The following is an 18,415-nucleotide window of genomic DNA, read 5'->3' as shown; positions in this document are numbered from 1 at the left end:
GTCGTGAACGTTGATCATGGATCTGGTACTGGTCACATCATAACACAGCAAAACCACCGCGGATCACCCAAGCCATCGTCTCTATTGAACTTCATGTCGGGATACACACCGAGTATCTGTTCCCTGTACTCTTCCACCTCCCTTGAAGGACTCTTGCCAACGCTCTCTGAAGATATTGACTTCTGGTATGTCGACGTGCTGTCCACTGTCAAACGGGTTAGATGAACGTTTGCGCACTCCCTTGCACCCCCACGTTGCCGGCGTTGGATCTCAAGGTCTTCGTAGGAGCCCCATGGCGGCGGTCGAGGACCATTCTGAATGTCGCTTGACGTGTGGAACGACGGCGTAGAACTTACGAGGAAATGGACTGGTTGGGGGCAGCTATCGCGATGTTGGGAGATCAGAGGCGGCAAGGCCGATTTTCGTGAAGGTGGCTGCCCGAATTGATATCTCAAGCTTGCATATTTGTCTTGAGTTTCGTTTATTGCTCGCATATCATCATCGGTATCTTCCCAGTGGCCGCAAGGCACATGCAGCTCGACAATGGGGAGATTTTGGGTGCAATCGCTGGAAACATCGCGTTTCCACAGACTTCGGCTCGGCTCGCACACGGTGGCATTATACAGATGCCCAATTGAGCTCAGAGGTGTGACCATTTTTTCCAATACAGTGCCTCGACTCCATAGGCCTAATACAGGTGGGTCCGGTAGCGGTTGACGTGGTATAATATACTCAACTGACTTCCATCGCGGTAAGGTTTCGGTGTTGGAGCTGCTGAGCTTCGTGAGAGGTAAGGGGTTCTGCGCACGTGACTTCTCATACTCTTCTTCATATGCTCCCTTGCTCCATGTGTCATTTTCTTGATTAAGTTCGGGTCCCAACAAGTCCGTCTCTAGTGGGAGCGGTGGCAACGGGCGCTGATATGGTACCATGAGACTTCCATGCTCCATTGGTTTGCTTGAAACCGATCTAATGTCTGTTCTGGTGGAGAATTCCAATTGTCGCAGCCGTCTATGTGATGGTGGCCGGTCGTACGCGATCACTTCGGAGGAAGCTAACGAGTGGCTGCCGCGTGGACTGACAGCTCGTGTAATGTGATTTGAATGCTTTCCCGATCCTGTACGCTCCCGCGAAAACTTTCCATTGGACGGAGATGTTTGTCTTTTGTTATCCTGTCCCACCTTGCATAATGTAACAGATTCGACATGCTGTTCAGGACTACTTGCCGCAGCTTGGATGCAGGAATTGTTTTTCTCGAATTTTTCGGTGTCCGCAATTTCTGCTTTTTCAACGGCCTGGCAGAATGTTGGAATAGATGCGCGAACGGGTTCTGGAACAAGAGGGTCTGGACTTGGAGAACGTGAAGTAGCTTCCGTCACGCAGTAGGCCTGATATGGCCGCCTGGACGGTGTATCGTAAATAGAGAACAACGCCTCGCTGGACGCATTTCCAGGTAAATAAGAGAGCATGAGATGGCTGTTGTCGGTCAATCTGGGGGTTCGCAGAGTTTGAATAATTGCGCAAAGTCAATTTTGAGGGTGAAGGAGGTATCAGCCGTAGAGTCATTAAGAAGAAGTGATACTGTACGCTTAAAGACAACCTTAGACTGTTTGTTGCTAGAGCGCATCGTCCCTCTAGATGTTCCACAAAAGGTCGGAATTCCTGTTGTTGGCTATATCGTCATCGCACCAAGCACGTACCTTGTGATCGAAACAATACGAAAAAACGGCAGTGAAGGAGGGTCACATAGTCCGTGCACGGAACCTAGATACCCACTACAGAGTAGCAGTCTTGTGCACCTTTTCTCAGACCTTGCTCGAACAGCCAAGTGAAGCCTCCCCTGTACCCACTTTCTCTGATTCGCTTGAGGATCCATATCTCGAACATACCAATCTTGTCACCCTGTGTTCCTCTACCTTCGAAGAAGCCGAGAGCATCATGATAACCAACCTGCCAGCCGTGTGCGTACTTTTCGTGCTCATAGTGACCATTGGGGTCCACGCCGCGCCAATAAGACACATGCTGTTGAATTGCCTCCTGCATACGCCCGTCCTTCTCGTGTCTAGCTTTTTCGATCATCCGATGCCTATCACCAGCGGACATTTTTGTGTACTGAGGTGGCACAATGCTCCCGTCTTCTGTTTTAGCTTTGAATCCCCACTCGCCGCCAGGCATCCAATCCATTTTCCAAGTCCAAAAGAAACTGCCTCCAGCTTTTTGTTGGTACCTTCTGCTCTGCGCTTGACCGAACTGTCGTACGAGCTCCTCCTTGGGAACTCCGCCGCCCTTGGCCCAAGAGTCTTCAGTCATGACACATGAGTATTCGCCAACAATGACCTGTACTGCACCACGATCATGCACAGAGCCTTCTTTGCCGTCCAATTGACCTAGCTTCGTGCTAGCTTCCTCGATGATCTGCTGTGGTGTCTTCGCTTTATCTTGGTCTGTAAAAGCCCAATAATAGTGTGTGTCAACCACCACTGGGCATTGCGAGTGCGAGTGTATGGAGTTCTTCTGCAAAGACCAATCGACCGCCTTGCCTAGGTTCCAGCCATCAGATATTATGATGGGAATTCCAGAATCGACAGAGGATACGGCGGCTATACACTCGTCGTACCACTCGTACATGCGCTCTGATTCCCACTCAGCCTCGTTGACGAGCTGGAGACCAGCAATCTCAGCTCCAGCTCTGGTGTCTTCTGCAATGAACCGGCAGCAGCGAACGCCTAGCGCACGATTGTTGGGACTGGTCCATAGTTCGGCGCGCCCACTATTAGTGCCTGAGTGTTCCTGCGCGTTTCCGCCCCCTGGTAGTGCATGCAGATCGATCAGAACACCGATTGAGCGTGCGCGTAGACGTCGAATCAGGGTGCGAATACTTTCCCATGCTCCCGTGTAGATTTCGGCATATGGCTCGAAAGGTGTTCCCTGGGTGAAGACGGCGCCTGGGAGGTCGTAGTAGCCTATAGGCAGGCGGACGGTTGTACATTTAGCCACATTAGCAAGCCATCCGATGGCGTTGTCATGTACAATATTAGCCCAGTGCTCCTCAAATTTCTGCTTCGTCTCAGCGACACCAACCCTGTCCACCCAAGCCTGCACTGCAGCAAGCTCGCTTGATCCTTCAGCACCGTCAGGAAATCGAGAACCCTGAAGCCATCGTTCGATGACGTAGATAGATCCAAGGTTGGTGCCATGGTGATAACGATAGCGAAGAATATCTAGTGTTGTCGGGTCACTGAGGCCATGTTGTTGACCATGGCCGTGATCGTGACCAAAGCCACCTTGCTGATGAGCCGAGGGAAAGTGCTCTTGATGTTGTGCTTGTGGGTTTCCACCACAATTCGAGTTATCAGACTCGTCACGTTGAGTGAAGCCTTTGAGCTCCGCCTTGGCCTTTTGAAGGAATCCCTTCATCGTGAATAGGCTGGTCTGGTTTAGTGTGCTGGTGAGGGTATGCATTGACCGAAGAACATACCGACTGATGTTGGAAGGATCGACTGACGTAGTAAGATCCAAGTTACGTGTTGGGTCTTGGGTCTGAATGTATCCGTTGTCGTGATGGTTGCAAGCCGCATGTCAAGTGCAGGCTAGTGGGTGTGCCTCAGCCGTGGTGGAGCCGTGGTGGAGCCGCATGTCCACGCATTTCCTTCTTTGTGATGACGTAAAGCAAGGAACTGGAGAGCCGGTGCGTGCGTACACGACTTGTGGCTGCATCTTATCGTGTTATCTTATCTGTGGGCCAAATATCCAGCCTGCCTCGGTAACTGGGCCAGATTGTGTGTGCTCGCGCTTAGGACGCGTCCTCTACAGTCATGTCATATCATCCATCATGAGACGAAATAGAGCGGGAGAGAGTGTCGGTCAACTAACGCGTAAATGCCTAATCCGGACACTGGTCGGATGTGTTGGTTGCGGCTTCCATACTGGGGTGCGAGAGCTTTGCCGGCAACTGTGCAGTGTGCCATGACAGACAGCCACCGTGTATCTCTCGTAAGGCCCGACGTGTTTACTGCCGATGCAGAGCAGAATGAGGGTAGAAGAAGATGCATAGAACTAGACAGGGAGTCGAGCTGCAATACCTGCAGGCCGTCCTGACGTTGCGCTCTGTTAGTCGAGTCGAGGCGCCATCCCGCCATTCGCCAAGCTGGACCCTGACATGCCACTCAATCGCGTCGGCTGGCGCCTGTGATGCGACTTCCCCAACCACGACGCGACTACTCCCACACCATCTTCCACAATTCCAATTCTGTCTCTACCTACCTCTCTTGGAACTACAAAGGAGCTAGAAAGACTCACTTCAATTCCATAACTAGACCCCCATCCCTATCGCAGCAGCGCATACCTGCGCGTCAACCGTCACCGTCTTAACGCGTCGCATCAGCCGACAAGCCGCAAAGACGATATGAGCGCCACAACACCGCAGAGACCAAACATGGCCTCTCAGCATACTCCCTCCAAGACACCCTCGCGACGCGTGTTTGGCGACCTCACCTCTAAAGCCATAAATACACCCTCGACTCCAAAGGCCCACGAACTTGCTGAAGTCGCTCGAGCCCACAGCCCGCTAAAGCAAGTCACAACACAAACTCCAACGAACCCTGTCGGCAAAGAGAACCTCATGACTCCCCAGACGAATTCGAATAGCAAGAAGAGGGGAATAGAAGAGGTTGACGGGGTTGAATCTGTCGAGAGTGTAAAGATGCTTGCTCGGGCCCACGACGAGAGTCTTTCCAGCACCAGCACGCGCCTAACCGCCGACGCTGTGCAGAAACACACGGTAGATGATACATCGTGTCCTATGCCTCCTCACGCCACTAACGACTGCAAGGAGAACAACCCTATCGGCCTCGCAGACCCAGGATCACCCACCGAACGCGCCACACCAACACCATCGCCCGAACCAGAGCAGATGCATGCTTCCCAGAAAAGCAATCAGTCATTCTCTGACCTTCTCAACTACGACTTGTGTGCCAGCCAGAAGAGTGAACATGGAGAACGTGTAGCCATGCCGGCGGCTGCCCCAGCGCCAACAGTCGCAGAAGAAAAGAGGAAATCGCGTGCCGAACAATTGCGAACGCGCCTCAAGTTCGGCTTGTATAAGATCAAAACGAACCAGGTCACCAAGCGTGATGCAGATATCATCGCGCCTTACGAGGCGCGTGCCTCTTACTCGTCAGACGCGCTCAACGCGTCGAGATCAACAGCCATGTCTTCCGGCGAGTCTCTGGGCGCTTACCGCGTACCAAACATTACTGTGTCCTCTCCGCGACGCGACCAAGGACCTGTCTTTGTGCAGGCAAACCTAGATGCCTTCCGTCCTATCAGTAAACTTGGCCCCGCACCAGTTCAGTTCGCAATCCCCCAAGGCAATGTGCCAGCATCATCGCGTATGGTACCCGGCTATGTCCTTTCTTCCTCGCCACCCGGGCCTCAACTGCCCAACTCTGTAGCCCCTGATCAGCTCTCCTCACCCATACGAGCCAGGAATTACTACCAGCTGCCCTCTGAGTCTAGGATACGAATGGGTGAACGCGATGCGGAGTGCATCAACCTGCGGGAAGAGGACACGCATTATAGACTCCAGAGACTTAAGCAACAACAGTACCGCTTGGCTCGCAGTGTCGGCGGTGTAAAAGGTGATGCGGCGGAAGGCCTGCTCCAGCTCATGCAAGACTCGCGGTAGATATCTCAAGTACCAGCATCAACGCATATTCGTTCCCGTTGTTGTATTAGCAACTATTGAAATTGCCAGACCACACAACGTATTCACTCCTTCCGAAACCGTGGTTCATGTGATTACGATGTTATTGTTTAAACGCCAATTACTTGATACCAGGCCGCGTACCATGGGTGTTGGGCAACCAAGTCATGGCCAAGAGCGTCATAACAAGTTGATTTGAGGAGGTGAGTTTGATTTGACTACGGAGTGTGGGTATTGTCGTCTTGTCTTTCGGCAAGTGGGTCGTCGGATCGTGACTCCTCTGTCACATCTGCAGGCTGCCCCTCTACCATCTTTTCATCAGCCTCCATATTCTCTTCCGCCGTGGCATCATCCTCATGGTGGGGATCCTGTCCAACACGCTCAAGAAGATCGTTTGCCAACTCAACGTTGTCGTCAGCAGCTTGAGCTTCACTGGCGTACATCTCCTTCCTCCTCGTCTTGCGTTCACTATTCTCATCCCGTGGGCGAAGCTGTCTAGACACGGGCAGTGTCTGCATACTTGCATCGGTAATCAGATCTACCATATCGAAACACCTTTCCACGAAAGTTTTGACGGTGCTTTCGTCGCGTAGTTCTGTATCGCCATGGCCGTCGTAGTGTGCCTTGAATGCACCGCCCTTTGCGCCAAACTTGTCAGACTGCACTGTGCTATAGGAGATATCTTCACCGAACAAGTTTCCAGCCACAGATTGTCGAAACTGGATCCCAGAGAAGTGGTATGTGACACTTTGCAGCCCCTCTTCCTCGCTCGGAGATCCGGGTATAGTCCACTTTGGGATCTTGATGCGGAGGGGGGGAGCCGTAAGCCGGCCACCACTCTCAATGTTCTCTACCACAGTATTGACCCATGTCTGTACGTCCTCGTCGTTGTGTTCCTTAACGTCGAAGTACAGATTTCCACGGCGATAGAATCGTACATCAGATGCCTTGTCGGGGAGCAGAACATCGTGGGCGCATTGCTGGAAGCTCAATGCCAGTTTGTGGAGAGTTGCTCTGGCACCACTGCGGCCGGTTCGCATCTGTACGGTGAGACTGGGGAACAGTTGGTCACGCACGTGCGAGGGATCAGGTCTGAATTGGTAGTGTAAAGATGGGGTTTTCGAGCGCGTAGTAGCTGTCAGATTAGGTGAATTGAGGAGGCTATTCAGCCCGGGGACAGTTGGTAGAAAAGGCGACTGAGACGGCTGGCGGAGTGCTGCTTCTACTGCTTGTTCGGGGTCTGTGTCTTTCAAGGGAAACAATACCTGACCAAATTCGGCAGTGAGCTTGTATGTCGGTTCCGGAATCCAATGGCCAAGCTCGTGCGTAGGCAATGACACATCAGGGGCAGATCGTAGTACGGCCGCTGTAGTACGGTCCACCAGACCGCCCAATGCTGTCTTCGGGGCTTTCGCAAGTTTCTCAGCCCCGGAATCGACATTTTCAGTCTCCGTGAGGCGTGCGATGGGCATCGATAGACGTCCCAAATCCCGTTTGCGGTACATGTACTCCAAAGAATTGTCTTCTGGGAGCACCGGTAATAAGAAGGCTGTCTTTTTGGCATCTCCCAGTTTCTGGGTATCAAAAGTTCGTGCGACTGCCTCCTTGAAAGGTAGGAAGCGGATCAGTGCTCGTTTCGCTTCGTCTATAGAGATCTTGTCGAAGCCTCTGATCGTCAACTGCAGGAATCAGCTACATTCGGAACACGCTACAGAGTTTGTGCATACCATGTTCTTGCCGACGGCCTCGATACTCGTGCGAGTCAGCATCGAGACAATATCAAAGTCTTTCTGCGTATAAAGCAACGAGACCAAGTCTGATTTGGGATTCACTTTGACATCCTTTTTGGCGATCTGACGCATATAACTGTTCATGTTCATCCGCTTCATCTCCGTGCGTTGAATGGCTTCTTCGACATCATCGGCGGCGTACTCTGCTGTGGTTTTGTCTGCTGTGATGCGAAGGATGTCGTGCTGTCTGTATACATCGAGTCTTACTCGCCGGGTCCGCCGAATCTCGTCTAACAGCATTTCCGGTTCTACAGCCAGGTCAGCAAATTCCACAAAGAGGTGTGCTAGAATACGTACCACCAGCCTTTAGGAGCGCTAACTGCCATGGTTGCAGGGAAAGTTCAAGCTCTCCAGGCGACTCTATCTCTTCCAAGAGCACGAGATCCCAAACGTCCCTCAGTATGCGATCAACGAGCAGCTGTTTGCTAACATTCTTACGAGAGCGCGTGATTTTGACATGACGATCGACGCCAGGCAAGCGCTGGGTGATGGCTGTAGTACCCGGCTGCCAGTCAGAGCGCTCTACTGAGTGCTCTTGGTCTCCTGGTCCCTTCTTTTTTTTTATGCTGTTTATGACTCCCTGGTTCACTTTCTCTTGACGTATGTTCTTAGCGACCGAATAGAACACTGTCAACTGCTGTTGTGTAAACCCAGTCATGAGTGTTTTCCTAAGTTTGACAAAGGTCTTCTGCTTGACATAATGCGGCTCATCGAGGCCGCCATCATTTTTCGGCCGCAAGGATTCAACCTGCTCATATATCTCTTCCGGCGTGACAGCCTTCCCTTCCTCCTGGAGCGAGGCAACAATGTCTGGGATTTCGGCAGGTTCAGAGGGTACGATGATTTCGGGCTCTTCGGGCTCTTCGGACTCGTTGGGCTTTTCGATAGCTTTGTTCCGTCTTGGCTCTGAGACTTCTTTCAGAACCAAAATGTCGGCATCGTTGCCCAATCGCTTCACACCCAGGTTTGCTGAAGTTTCTCGTATGAGCTTGCCCGTCTTCCTTTTTATTCGGTTCAAGGGCGTCACTTCTCTTATAATCCTCAGCCGCGGTTGTTGCGCCTGCGACGGCACTGCCAGCTCTTCAGCATCATCGTGGCGACGAGCAGATGCGGAAAACTTGGCGTGGGATTGCGGGCGAGCAAATGCAGGGAGTCGCCGTTGGGCAATTTGCGCTTCACATCGGAGGCACACAAATGCGCTGGAGGTACGGGGCGCAAGCATGGAGGAGGTGGACGTGGGGCGGACGTGCAATGGTGAGGGCTGTGACGGGTTTGGAAAGTGCAATGCGTGCATCAACTTTTGTGACCGCCCAATTCTGCCGTCGCGCTTTCACGTGCGAGGCACGTCATGATGCGTGGCGTCACCCCAGAAGTTGGACATTAGGTACTGGCATTTGTATCTACAATGCTACGTTTGAGACTTCAGGCTGGACGATGCCAGCTGACCAGGTCTTCTCGCAAATCAAACTCATCCACCTCGTGGTGTGGACGGTGTCGTTTCCGCGCAGCCTCGGCCTTCATCTGCGATGCCTGCTGCTCCAGGCTTCCTCTGCCCCGTACGTTGGGCGAGTGACTTGAGTTTGCATCTCCAGGGCGCAACGTCTCATGCGACTTGCGATGAGAGCTGCTGCTGCCGCGCATGTGTCTGGGCTCGCTCTCGCTCACGGAGCTGCTGCTGTCACCCGCTGCGAAGCGCAAGGGCTGGGCTCGCGGCTGCTGCGAGTATGGCTTCTCGCGGTCGCCCCATCCGTCTCCTCCTGCAAAGATGTCTTCGATGCATTCGTCTGCCTTGAGCTCGCCAGGTTGTGCGGACCAGTATGCGGCGAGCGTACGTCGGTACATGTCTTGGAGTTCGCCGGCTTCGCGTGATTTACTCGTCAATGAGGGCGCAACTGCAGACATGAGTACGAGTTTGTGGTTTGGTCGGATACGTCTTACCTCCGTGGTCCTCAAGCTCGGCCTGCTCTCCTGCCATGATACCGGCGATGCCACTGAACACCTGCGCCGTCTTCAGGGCTGGCGCAATGAAGTTCTTGTCACCTTCCGTCTGCTTCATGTATATGCCGAGCTTGAGGGTGCTGTTGATCTTGCTGTCCTGCATGAGGTACCTCCTCGTGACGCCTGGCTCCTCGCCTGCCATGGTCGCCATCTCGCTCTGCTCGACGTACTCGGCGAGGTTGAGCTTGATGGTTCCCAGGGTGATGCGTTCGCCTCTACCCGAGCCTCTGCCGTATTCCTGCACGACCTCGAACTCGACGCAACACTCCTGCAGCATGCCATTCTTGTCAACGGTGAGGCGGACCGGCAGTGTGACGTCGTAGTTGTAGGCGACTTTGTGGTCCTTGACTTGGCAGTTGGACGTGCGGCCGCGATGCTCGGCGGCTGTCGAATGCGAGAGGTGCCATTTGACAAACGACGTGCCGGAAACGAGGGGGACGTTGTTCAGGTCGATTATCTGGTTGTCGTCAATACATCATCCTGCGCCTTGGCCGGGGCCGCTCACTCTTAGGTGCAGGTCAAACTTGGGCTGTTGCAGATGTCAGCCCATGCAAGCTTCCGTGTACTGGCTCTGTCTTACACGTCGATTCTTGGGCACTGCAATCGTGAGTGTTTGAGTCGCAAATGCGACGGTGCGGCGCATGGCCATTGCTCACCAAACGCTTGCATGTTGAGGAGAGAAGACCAGGGACAGAGGCGGTGCGTCGAGATAATGGCAGCCCGGGTCTCGCTCGTACTGAGCGTGTGACAGTGACAGGGTTCTTTGTGATTGAAGTAGCAGGAGCGATGCCTCTGTGACCGCGAAGGTAACAACAACGGGCCCTGGCACGCACTGGCTGGCGCCCCGGATCATCTGAGCCCCAACTCCGCCCTTGCTCTCTGCACCCACCACCTGCAATTCACTGCCATGCCCGCAGATGCAAATGCCATCGCGGACTGCGTGCTACGCGCCTTTGCTCAGCTACCTGAAAAGAGGAAGCCGAGACCCCGCCACGATGGCGCGAGGGAATGGGTGCCCCTTGCCGGAATCGTCTTATCTAAAGGTAATCGCTCACTTGCATCCGGAACGAGCTTTACCTGTTTATGCTCATGACTTGGTGAAGGCCAAAGCCTGTCATGTGTATCTCTAGGGTGAGCCACTCCCATCACCCGACCTTGGAGGGTGCTTCTCAAAAACGGGCATCGTGTAGTGTAGCCCAGTACTTCACTAGGTGAAGTATCAGCCATACAGACCACACAGGGCGCACGGTGTTGACACAATTCAATCCAGCCTGAACACGCTGGCTATCGCATAGAATTCGCTCTTTGGCGAGACTGACGACTACGGACATGCACTGAACCTTTCCCAGCACTGGCATGAAATGTCTCCCTGTCAGCAAACTACCCCTCGCTCACGGCAACATCCTCCACGACTGGCACGCCGAAGTCATCGCCATTCGAGCCTTCAACCGCTACCTCCTGGACGAATGCACTCTCATCTCAACGTCACCATATCCAACGTCCGACATCCTTCGAAAGCTATCACCTGACGAACAAACCAAACATGTACAGCAGCCTTTCACGATCCAAGAAGATGTATCCCTACACATGTACTGCTCTGAAGCTCCCTGTGGAGACGCAAGCATGGAGCTCACCATGGCTGCGCAAGAAGACGCAACACCGTGGACCAGTGCGCCGCCAACTCTCTCCTCCACATCGCTTTCAGTTGATCAAGGAGAGGCTTCGGCACTCCGAGGGCGATCCAACTTCTCTCTTTTGGGCGTCGTCCGCGCAAAACCTTCACGACCTGATGCGCCGCCTACGCTGAGCAAATCCTGCACAGACAAACTTGCAGTAAAACAAGCCACGTCCTTACTCTCATCCACCACGTCTCTGTTTATTAGTCCTCAGAACGCTTACCTGGAGACCTTGGTGCTGCCAGACTCCCAGTACGTACCACAAGCATGCGAACGCGCCTTCTCTGCATCTGGTCGCCTCAGCAATCTTGACTCGAGCGAGTGGAAAGGCGGCTATTGCTTCCAGCCCTTCACCATCCTTCCCACGGATCGAGAGTTCACTTGGTCGCGTCGCGCGCTATCCGCTACCGAAAAAGCGGTACCTAGTAACATATCTGCGGTATGGACACCAAGTTGGCAGGAGACTCTGATCGGCGGCGTAATGCAGGGCCGGAAGCAATTAGACCCTCGAGGAGCAAGCAAGATATGCCGAAGGGGATTGTGGATTCAAGGCTTGCATCTAGCGGGTGTACTAGGCGGAACAGTGGTGACGAGCGGGGCACTGCGCAAGAGGAAGTATGCGGACATGAAAGGATCTGATGAGCTCATTGAGAGGATCAGGGCCAAAGAAGGCATACGCACAGCCTTGAGGGGCTGGGTAAGAAACACCGGGGACGACGACTTCTCCGTCGAACCTTCGCCGTCAACATCATAGAGTGGTGTTCTTGTGTACCAGGTTCACCTCAAGCATCTCTAATCCCATCTTTTCCCTCGCGAAACGTACCCCACGCTCCACTCCTCCCTTTCCACCGGTCGCTCACTATCTCCAACACTCCCACCGTCTCAACGCCTCTCTTTTGTCCAGATCTCTCGGCATCTCTGTAGTAAACTCTCGCATCCATTTTTCGTCTTGGTATCCGACTCACTAATATCTCCATATCTGTGTACCTTCCTAGTAAATGCATCAAACTAGGGACAACGTCGTTGCTCGCGAATATGGACGGTGGGATAGGCGGTGTCCAACGTTGTTGCTGGGGCAGAGGGCCTGATTGATTCTGTGGTGCAACGCGTTTCGGTGAGGACGCGCGGGGAGCATGAGCCGAGTTTATGAGGAGGGTGTGGAGTGAATGGGACTTTGTCAAGTCCGTGATGGTTGTGAAGAAAATGGCTGCCATACTGTTTGCTAGATGCGAGTCAGGATATCTGTTCTCAATGGGGATGGGGTTGTGACCAAAGATACCTCGGATGTAATCTTTCTTCAATAGAGGGTTGAAGATGTGGGCAAAATTGTCGACTAGCATGAATTTGATTTGACCACGTTCTGCTTCCGTGTGCGTAGTCTCTGCCGTTTCCACCGGCTCGAGATGTCGTGCCTTCGCTCTTTCTGGGTTGTTTACTGGCTGTGCTGCTGCGATAATGGTGGACTCTGATTCGAACAACATCTCCTCGTCGTCGTCGTCTTCCTCGTCCTCGCTGTCCGCGACATATGTCCGCTTCATCTTCACCTTCTCAACTGGTAGCGCGTTTTCAGTTACTGGGGTGGGTTCCGCAACACTCTGCCCTGCAATATCACCCTTAAGCTCCTCGATCGCCTCGCTCATACCCACATGATCGAAAACCCGCATGATCTTAACGCGGTCCAAGATCTTTGCTGACAGGTCCTCGATTGAAGCTCCAGGTTCCATGTTGATTGCAGAGTGCAGTGAAGCTGTAATGCTTGGCCGTCGAGACAGTTGTGCAAGAATCATTGTGTAAAATCGTACCACATCGAAGTTGCCCGTCGTATCAATAACAACAGCCGTCGAGTTCTCATATTGAAGAAGCGAGTCGACGAGTAGGGCACAGCAAATCTGGAAATGTTAGAACATGGATGTTTTGTTCTGGGACGTAGTTCTCGATGACACCTGCAGTAACGCTCAGGTTACTCACCTCGCTCGCACCCACTCCGGCTTCTCCGCTGACTCCAACAATCCATCCACTCTCTATTCCGCCGTCCAGTGCATCATCCAAGCTCTTGACTCCAGTCCGCAGTCGTTTCTTCTCATACTCTGCTTTCCTCTCAGTACCGACGTCGCACAGGCTCTCTAGCAGTTCATCGAGCTCTTCATCGTCGATCAAGTGAGATGCGAGTCGTGGCTCTGCAGGTCTTGCGGTCTCATTGAGCCTATTCGAGGTGATGCTGACCGCAGCCATGTTGCTACCACCCGCATGTTTGTAAGTTGGTTCAGAGGCCAATCGGAACCAGGCTCGGAAAGGAACGTACTAGCGCGAGATGGAAGGAGAAGGCGCATTTACGCAACTCTTGTTGGTTATCCTTGAACTTCGTACACTACGATTATGCCTGACAGGTGCACAATCCACGGGAGACATTACGTGAGTGCATCCAAGTCTTGCAACCCAGTAATCTCGCTCGCTCAAATCCCCATGGTACAAATTACCGAGCCCACATCATATGCATTATTTTCTGAAGCCAATATCAAGGCATCGACTAGCTCCTTATCTATCCCAACGAACAACTAACGCCCTAGCCGACACTGAACACATGCCTCAGAGTCGTGGCGCCGAAGATCAACCTGGGGCGATACGACGGTGGCTTGCGATCTCAAAAGTCCGCTGCTGATCCTAGGGCTGATCGGGTGCGGCTGAGAAGCATGTCGGCGATGTAAGTCATGTGCCAGGGGCAGCAACGGCATCCAGGTCCGCGCAACGAAGATTGGGCAGTGGGTTGAGTGGGGGGTTTGGGCGACAGCAACGCGTCAAGGTCGATCCTAGCGGGGCAGCTCTTGCCCCTGAACATCGAGCAGGTCTAGATCGGGATCAAAGGGGGCAAATCAACGGCCTCACACGTGAATATCTGATTTGCTTCTGATGCAACGTCAGCTTGCATAGCAGATACGGTAGGGTGCAACAGTTTGGTCTTTGTAAATTTTGATTCAAGCTACAGATTTTCACGCCTAGCATCCCCAAAAGTGTCGCAAACTTGTTTGGAGTAGCTATAACAAAGTAGCCCAATTTCTGCGCATTAAAAAAAGTGACTCGATTGAAAATTGGAAATTGGAAATTGGTAATTGGAGAAAAACCCTTTATTGAGTATTTTGGAGCGCCATGATCTCTGTTACACATGAGTGGTATCCAGACCTCGTGCTTTCAAGTCCAAACTACCCCAGCGCCAGACGAAAGGAAAGTGTATATCCCGAAAGGATGTGTTTGACAATAGGAGAAATAGGCGCTGTCAGCAGCCATTCGCAATGGCGCTAGGCACGTCGTGTCTTTTTGGTTCTCGAGGTAATCCTGGGATGTTCGGAGTTGATGGAGAGAGTGGTCGAGTCGATCCAATCCTGCCTATGCATTCTCAAGCAGGACGTCGGCGTCCACCCTTCAGAGACTTGACCCGGTTGAGGAATCCACCGCTGGGCTTTCCCTCGCCGGTGGGAGATCCTACACTATCGGTGGTAATGGATCGCTGCAGAGCAGCGCCTCGAGGCGGTGAAGATCCGCTCTCGTTGGTCTTGATAGCTGCGCCCTTGGCGTCATAGGCCTTGTCGTAGTCGTCGCTGAAGAACGGGTTCTGCTCTGTTGCCTTGGTTTGTGAGATAGCTCCAGCGCTGTAAGGGCCAGTTGGACTGGTAGCAGATCCGTAGCGTGCCTCGGGCGAGGTGATGCGAGGGCCGTCACCATAACGTCGGGGCTGAGAAATGCCACGGAACCGCTGGGCAATAGACTTTTTGCGGCCCAAACCACCTTCGGCCAACTGCTTCTGCCGCTGAGCGTCAGACTCCTCCTGGATCGCTTTGCGGGATGCTGGGGCACCCTCTAGGAAAGTCGAAGTTCCAAGACCGTGGGTCTGCTCGCCATGCACAATGTCCTCCCGGCCCTTTGCACTGAACTCTGCAGCCACTGGAGCAGGCTTCTTCCACTCAGACTCGGCACCGGCAAAGTCGGTGAAGCCCTCGGCACCTCTTCCATGGATCCTGTCTAGATCAATCTTGTTGTTTAGCGGTCCGGAACCACCCAAAGTGTTGTTGGCCGAACCGACGGGGAAGGCGTGCATAGGTGCGCGCTGGTCCTTCTTACGGTTCCGGTGGGGCTGCACAGCGTCGTACGGTCCATCATGGTGGATCATGCTAGGTCCGTAGATACCAGTCACATCGAGTTTGTCGATGAGGTCTAGACCTTGTGGCTTGCGCACACGCTTTCCGTTCTTATCTTTGCCGTCTTTGGCACGCTCTTCGCGACGCTCCCTGCGCCTGCGCTCCTCGCGCGGATCCAACGAGCCTCTGTCGATGATAGAGGATTCAGAGTTGCGTCGAGGACGGCGGTTCTCACGGCGTTCGGGACTGCTCAGATGGGGAGGACGCGAAGAACTGGGAGGACCGCGTGGCCGAGAGCCACCGCGGGAAGCTTCACGCATGCGCTCAGCGCGCCTCTCCTCTTCGGAGCGAGACGGGCGGTGGCCTGAACGGGGATCTGTGCCGCTTCGGGCAGGAGCTGGCCGTGGTGGGGGAGCTCGCTTCTTGTCGCTGTCATCGATGGTGAGGTTGGCCTGGGAGAGGGCAGGATAGTCAGCAAACTGCATCACAAAACGCCTGAACCGGTCCATGTTTGACGGCTCAGTGACGACGGCTAGGGATTGTACCGTATTTAATACAGCGCAGGAACTATGTGGCGTGTACGACGTGACGACGCGGGTACCCGTCGCGTCACAGGTCATTGGGGTGCAAGAGGGAGCGAACGTACAAAGAGCTCTTCGGCGGCAAAGCCAAAAGTTGATTTCTTGGGAGAGTCCTTCATGGTGGCCGACATGTCAACGAGGTCTCGGGATGCCTCCTTGTTAAATTCGGCCTCGAAGGTAGATATAAAAGGATTGCGCGACATTGGTCTGCTGCCCGAGCTCGAGCGGTTGGCGCTGGCGGGCGAGGGGAAGGCGGGTGAGGCAGCTCTGCGGAAGGGGTTGTTAGAGGAGAGGTTGAGCTGCAGGCCTGGCGAGGGTCGCCTCTCTGTAGATAAGCAATATGATCAGCGGCGCGTCCGATTTCGTCACAGGCAGCGGTTTCGGTGAAACAGGCCATTTCAGGAGCCTTACCTGGCATTGACGGCTCTGCAAACATGATGCCGTCCGCTACTCACAACCCTGCTGGGCGGCCCAATCAAACACTGGCGTCGCGGGAGACGACAGGCGTGCTTTGTGCAACTGTTGGCTGGTGACGCACTGGGGACAATCCTGCTCCGGCGCACCTCGCGTCGAGCAGAAGTAGCAAAAGGGGCGGCAGCGGGTTTTGCTAAGACTGGCGGTGGTACCGATGCTCTGCTGTGTTTCGTGCTGAGGATAGACGGGCCCTGTTTTGGCAGGCCGACGACAGACTGGCGGGGCGCGTGTTTGATGGCTCGTGTTTGAGGCCCGTTAGTAGTCTATGCAACGCCTAGTGAATACAAGACAGCAATGTGCGGGAAGTGGGAGCGGTGGTGGTGTTGGCGGCGATGTTGAGGTGGTGAGAGAGAAGGAAAGCAAAAAGCAGGTGGTGTGCAGACGGCAGAGGCAGAGGCAGAGGAGGCAGGAGGCAGGAGGCAGTAGAGGGAGTGCCTGAGCTATAGACCGTCGAGAGCAAGAGCGGCCTAGTTGGGGCTTTTAGAGGCGGGAGTAGAGGCAAAGCTTAGCTGGGCCTCGTGTTTACCGCAAGAGACTGACCGTGGGTGCGTGGTTCCGTGGCACTGTCCGGCTGTGATTCGAGCGCCCGATCACGAGCTTCCTAAACCGCAGCCACCTTGGCCGGAAAAGACTGTCTAGACGGTAAGTCAGGGTGCTAATCCGCTGTGCCTGTGGGGTCGGGGCCCGAGCTGCACTCGATGCACTGCATGGGCAACGCATGGGACAATAAACCTCTGGATATGCACTTGCTGTTTGGCTGAATCCACGCCGTTTGATCGCGTCCAGTGTTTTATCTAGCTACGGCGCGCGCGCGAGCTCATTGAAACCCTCGTAGCCACTCCCGAAACACAACCTGTCCTCTGCCTTGACTGCACACTTGCTTCGACTCCTCTACACAAGCTCCCCAGCCCTGCTGTCCTTGCACCCGTTTGTGCAAGTGCGCGATCCTTAGCCCGCCTCACATACCCAACTGGATTAGCTGCCGACTCTGCGCAACCTGGAAATTGCGGGGAAGACCCTGAACTGCTTTTCCTCAGCCTCAGTGTGACCTGCAAGCGCCGCTCCCATACCGACTATCCATCGTCAGCTGTCAAACTCGCCGGCCATGGCTCACGAGACGACCCAAGATGTTCCGGGCGTGGGAGGCTACTCGCGCTTTGAGCTCGAGCTCGAGGTCCGCAATTCCCCTATACTGCCTCGTCATTAGCCCCTGTTTGACCTTCATTAACACGCTCCTAGTTTGTCCAGTGCCTTGCCAATCCCGTCTATCTCAACTACCTGGCCCAGCAGAAGACGCTTGACAAGCCTGAATTCGTCGCCTACCTTGGCTACCTGCAGTACTTCAAAGACCCAAAGTACATCAAATTCCTTCAGTACGTCCACCGCCCCTCTCACCGCCTGCTTACTGATCGCATCGCTTCAGTCACCCTGGCCCCACGCTGCGTGCGCTAGAATGGCTGCAGCAGGAGCGCTTCCGGCAGGACATTCTAGCCCCGGGTCTCATGGACAGGCTCGTCATAGAGGGCCAGCGCAACGCAGTCCCAGCGAACAAAGATTAACACCCATCTCCAACGCAGCTTGCTCGCACGGGTCTTGGTACAGCTAAGCCATCGTCGATCACGGTGGGCTAGCTGCGTCACTGGATAATAACGTTTCCCTCAACTTCGTCATCTTCAGTCCGACATGCGGGCAGCCGAGGAGCACGCGGCAAGTTTGGTTCAATAGACTCGAGCTCGTTCCATCACTCACACCCGCATGCGCATGCGACTGTGCGCGGGTCGCCATTGGCGTTCGGCCTAGGATCCTGCATCGTGATGTTAATTCTTCTATTCCCGTCCCTAGCGAACGTAGTGTGGATATGGAATTAGAAAGTTACTGCCCACTAGGCTATCAGATATGCTAGACACCGTTGTCCCAAGCTACACGGTACTGTGCCTTTATCGTATTCGTGTCATGCAGTTTCATGACGTCGTGATCTATTATCGTTCCCTCTAGCAACCAGATGCAACACAGACAACGGACCCTGACCCTGAACCAACAACGCGTCTGCAAGCTGCATCCT

General features: G+C 54.0%; 8 protein-coding genes across 8 annotated transcripts; 3 read left to right on the top strand and 5 right to left on the bottom strand.

The window, feature by feature from the left end:
* Positions 1-1,764: 1,764 nt before the first annotated feature.
* Positions 1,765-3,417, bottom strand: ACET3X_004183 (uncharacterized protein; the record flags this gene model as incomplete). The annotated part of the gene is made up of 1 exon (XM_069450360.1): positions 1,765-3,417. The coding sequence occupies one exon, from the start codon at positions 3,415-3,417 to the stop codon at positions 1,765-1,767; it is 1,653 nt and encodes a 550-aa protein (XP_069308161.1).
* A 1,018-nt stretch (positions 3,418-4,435) lies between these two features.
* ACET3X_004182 (uncharacterized protein) lies at positions 4,436-5,686 on the top strand (the record flags this gene model as incomplete). Its single annotated transcript, XM_069450358.1, has 2 exons — positions 4,436-4,780; positions 4,832-5,686. The coding sequence occupies 2 exons, from the start codon at positions 4,436-4,438 to the stop codon at positions 5,684-5,686; spliced, it is 1,200 nt and encodes a 399-aa protein (XP_069308160.1).
* Positions 5,687-5,922: 236 nt separating this feature from the next.
* ACET3X_004181 (uncharacterized protein) lies at positions 5,923-8,716 on the bottom strand (the record flags this gene model as incomplete). Its single annotated transcript, XM_069450357.1, has 3 exons — positions 5,923-7,383; positions 7,432-7,742; positions 7,792-8,716. 3 exons carry the CDS (start codon positions 8,714-8,716, stop codon positions 5,923-5,925), a joined length of 2,697 nt encoding a protein of 898 aa, XP_069308159.1.
* Positions 8,717-8,916: 200 nt separating this feature from the next.
* Positions 8,917-10,161, bottom strand: ACET3X_004180 (uncharacterized protein; the record flags this gene model as incomplete). Its single annotated transcript, XM_069450356.1, has 5 exons — positions 8,917-9,386; positions 9,433-9,949; positions 9,998-10,021; positions 10,073-10,089; positions 10,149-10,161. 5 exons carry the CDS (start codon positions 10,159-10,161, stop codon positions 8,917-8,919), a joined length of 1,041 nt encoding a protein of 346 aa, XP_069308158.1.
* Positions 10,162-10,399: 238 nt separating this feature from the next.
* ACET3X_004179 (uncharacterized protein) lies at positions 10,400-11,922 on the top strand (the record flags this gene model as incomplete). Its single annotated transcript, XM_069450355.1, has 3 exons — positions 10,400-10,535; positions 10,596-10,623; positions 10,842-11,922. The coding sequence occupies 3 exons, from the start codon at positions 10,400-10,402 to the stop codon at positions 11,920-11,922; spliced, it is 1,245 nt and encodes a 414-aa protein (XP_069308157.1).
* A 128-nt stretch (positions 11,923-12,050) lies between these two features.
* ACET3X_004178 (uncharacterized protein) lies at positions 12,051-13,400 on the bottom strand (the record flags this gene model as incomplete). Its single annotated transcript, XM_069450354.1, has 3 exons — positions 12,051-12,086; positions 12,134-13,057; positions 13,137-13,400. The coding sequence occupies 3 exons, from the start codon at positions 13,398-13,400 to the stop codon at positions 12,051-12,053; spliced, it is 1,224 nt and encodes a 407-aa protein (XP_069308156.1).
* A 1,159-nt stretch (positions 13,401-14,559) lies between these two features.
* ACET3X_004177 (uncharacterized protein) lies at positions 14,560-16,315 on the bottom strand (the record flags this gene model as incomplete). Its single annotated transcript, XM_069450353.1, has 3 exons — positions 14,560-15,750; positions 15,945-16,204; positions 16,291-16,315. The coding sequence occupies 3 exons, from the start codon at positions 16,313-16,315 to the stop codon at positions 14,560-14,562; spliced, it is 1,476 nt and encodes a 491-aa protein (XP_069308155.1).
* A 1,143-nt stretch (positions 16,316-17,458) lies between these two features.
* ACET3X_004176 (uncharacterized protein) lies at positions 17,459-17,912 on the top strand (the record flags this gene model as incomplete). The annotated part of the gene is made up of 3 exons (XM_069450352.1): positions 17,459-17,527; positions 17,593-17,726; positions 17,777-17,912. The coding sequence occupies 3 exons, from the start codon at positions 17,459-17,461 to the stop codon at positions 17,910-17,912; spliced, it is 339 nt and encodes a 112-aa protein (XP_069308154.1).
* Between the last annotated feature and the right edge of the window lie 503 nt (positions 17,913-18,415).

This window comes from Alternaria dauci, chromosome 3 (genome assembly GCF_042100115.1).
Source record: "Alternaria dauci strain A2016 chromosome 3, whole genome shotgun sequence".
Taxonomy (NCBI): domain Eukaryota; kingdom Fungi; phylum Ascomycota; class Dothideomycetes; order Pleosporales; family Pleosporaceae; genus Alternaria; species Alternaria dauci.
The sequence above is the reverse complement of the archived record's forward strand: the minus strand, read 5'-3'. Positions and strand labels throughout refer to the sequence as shown.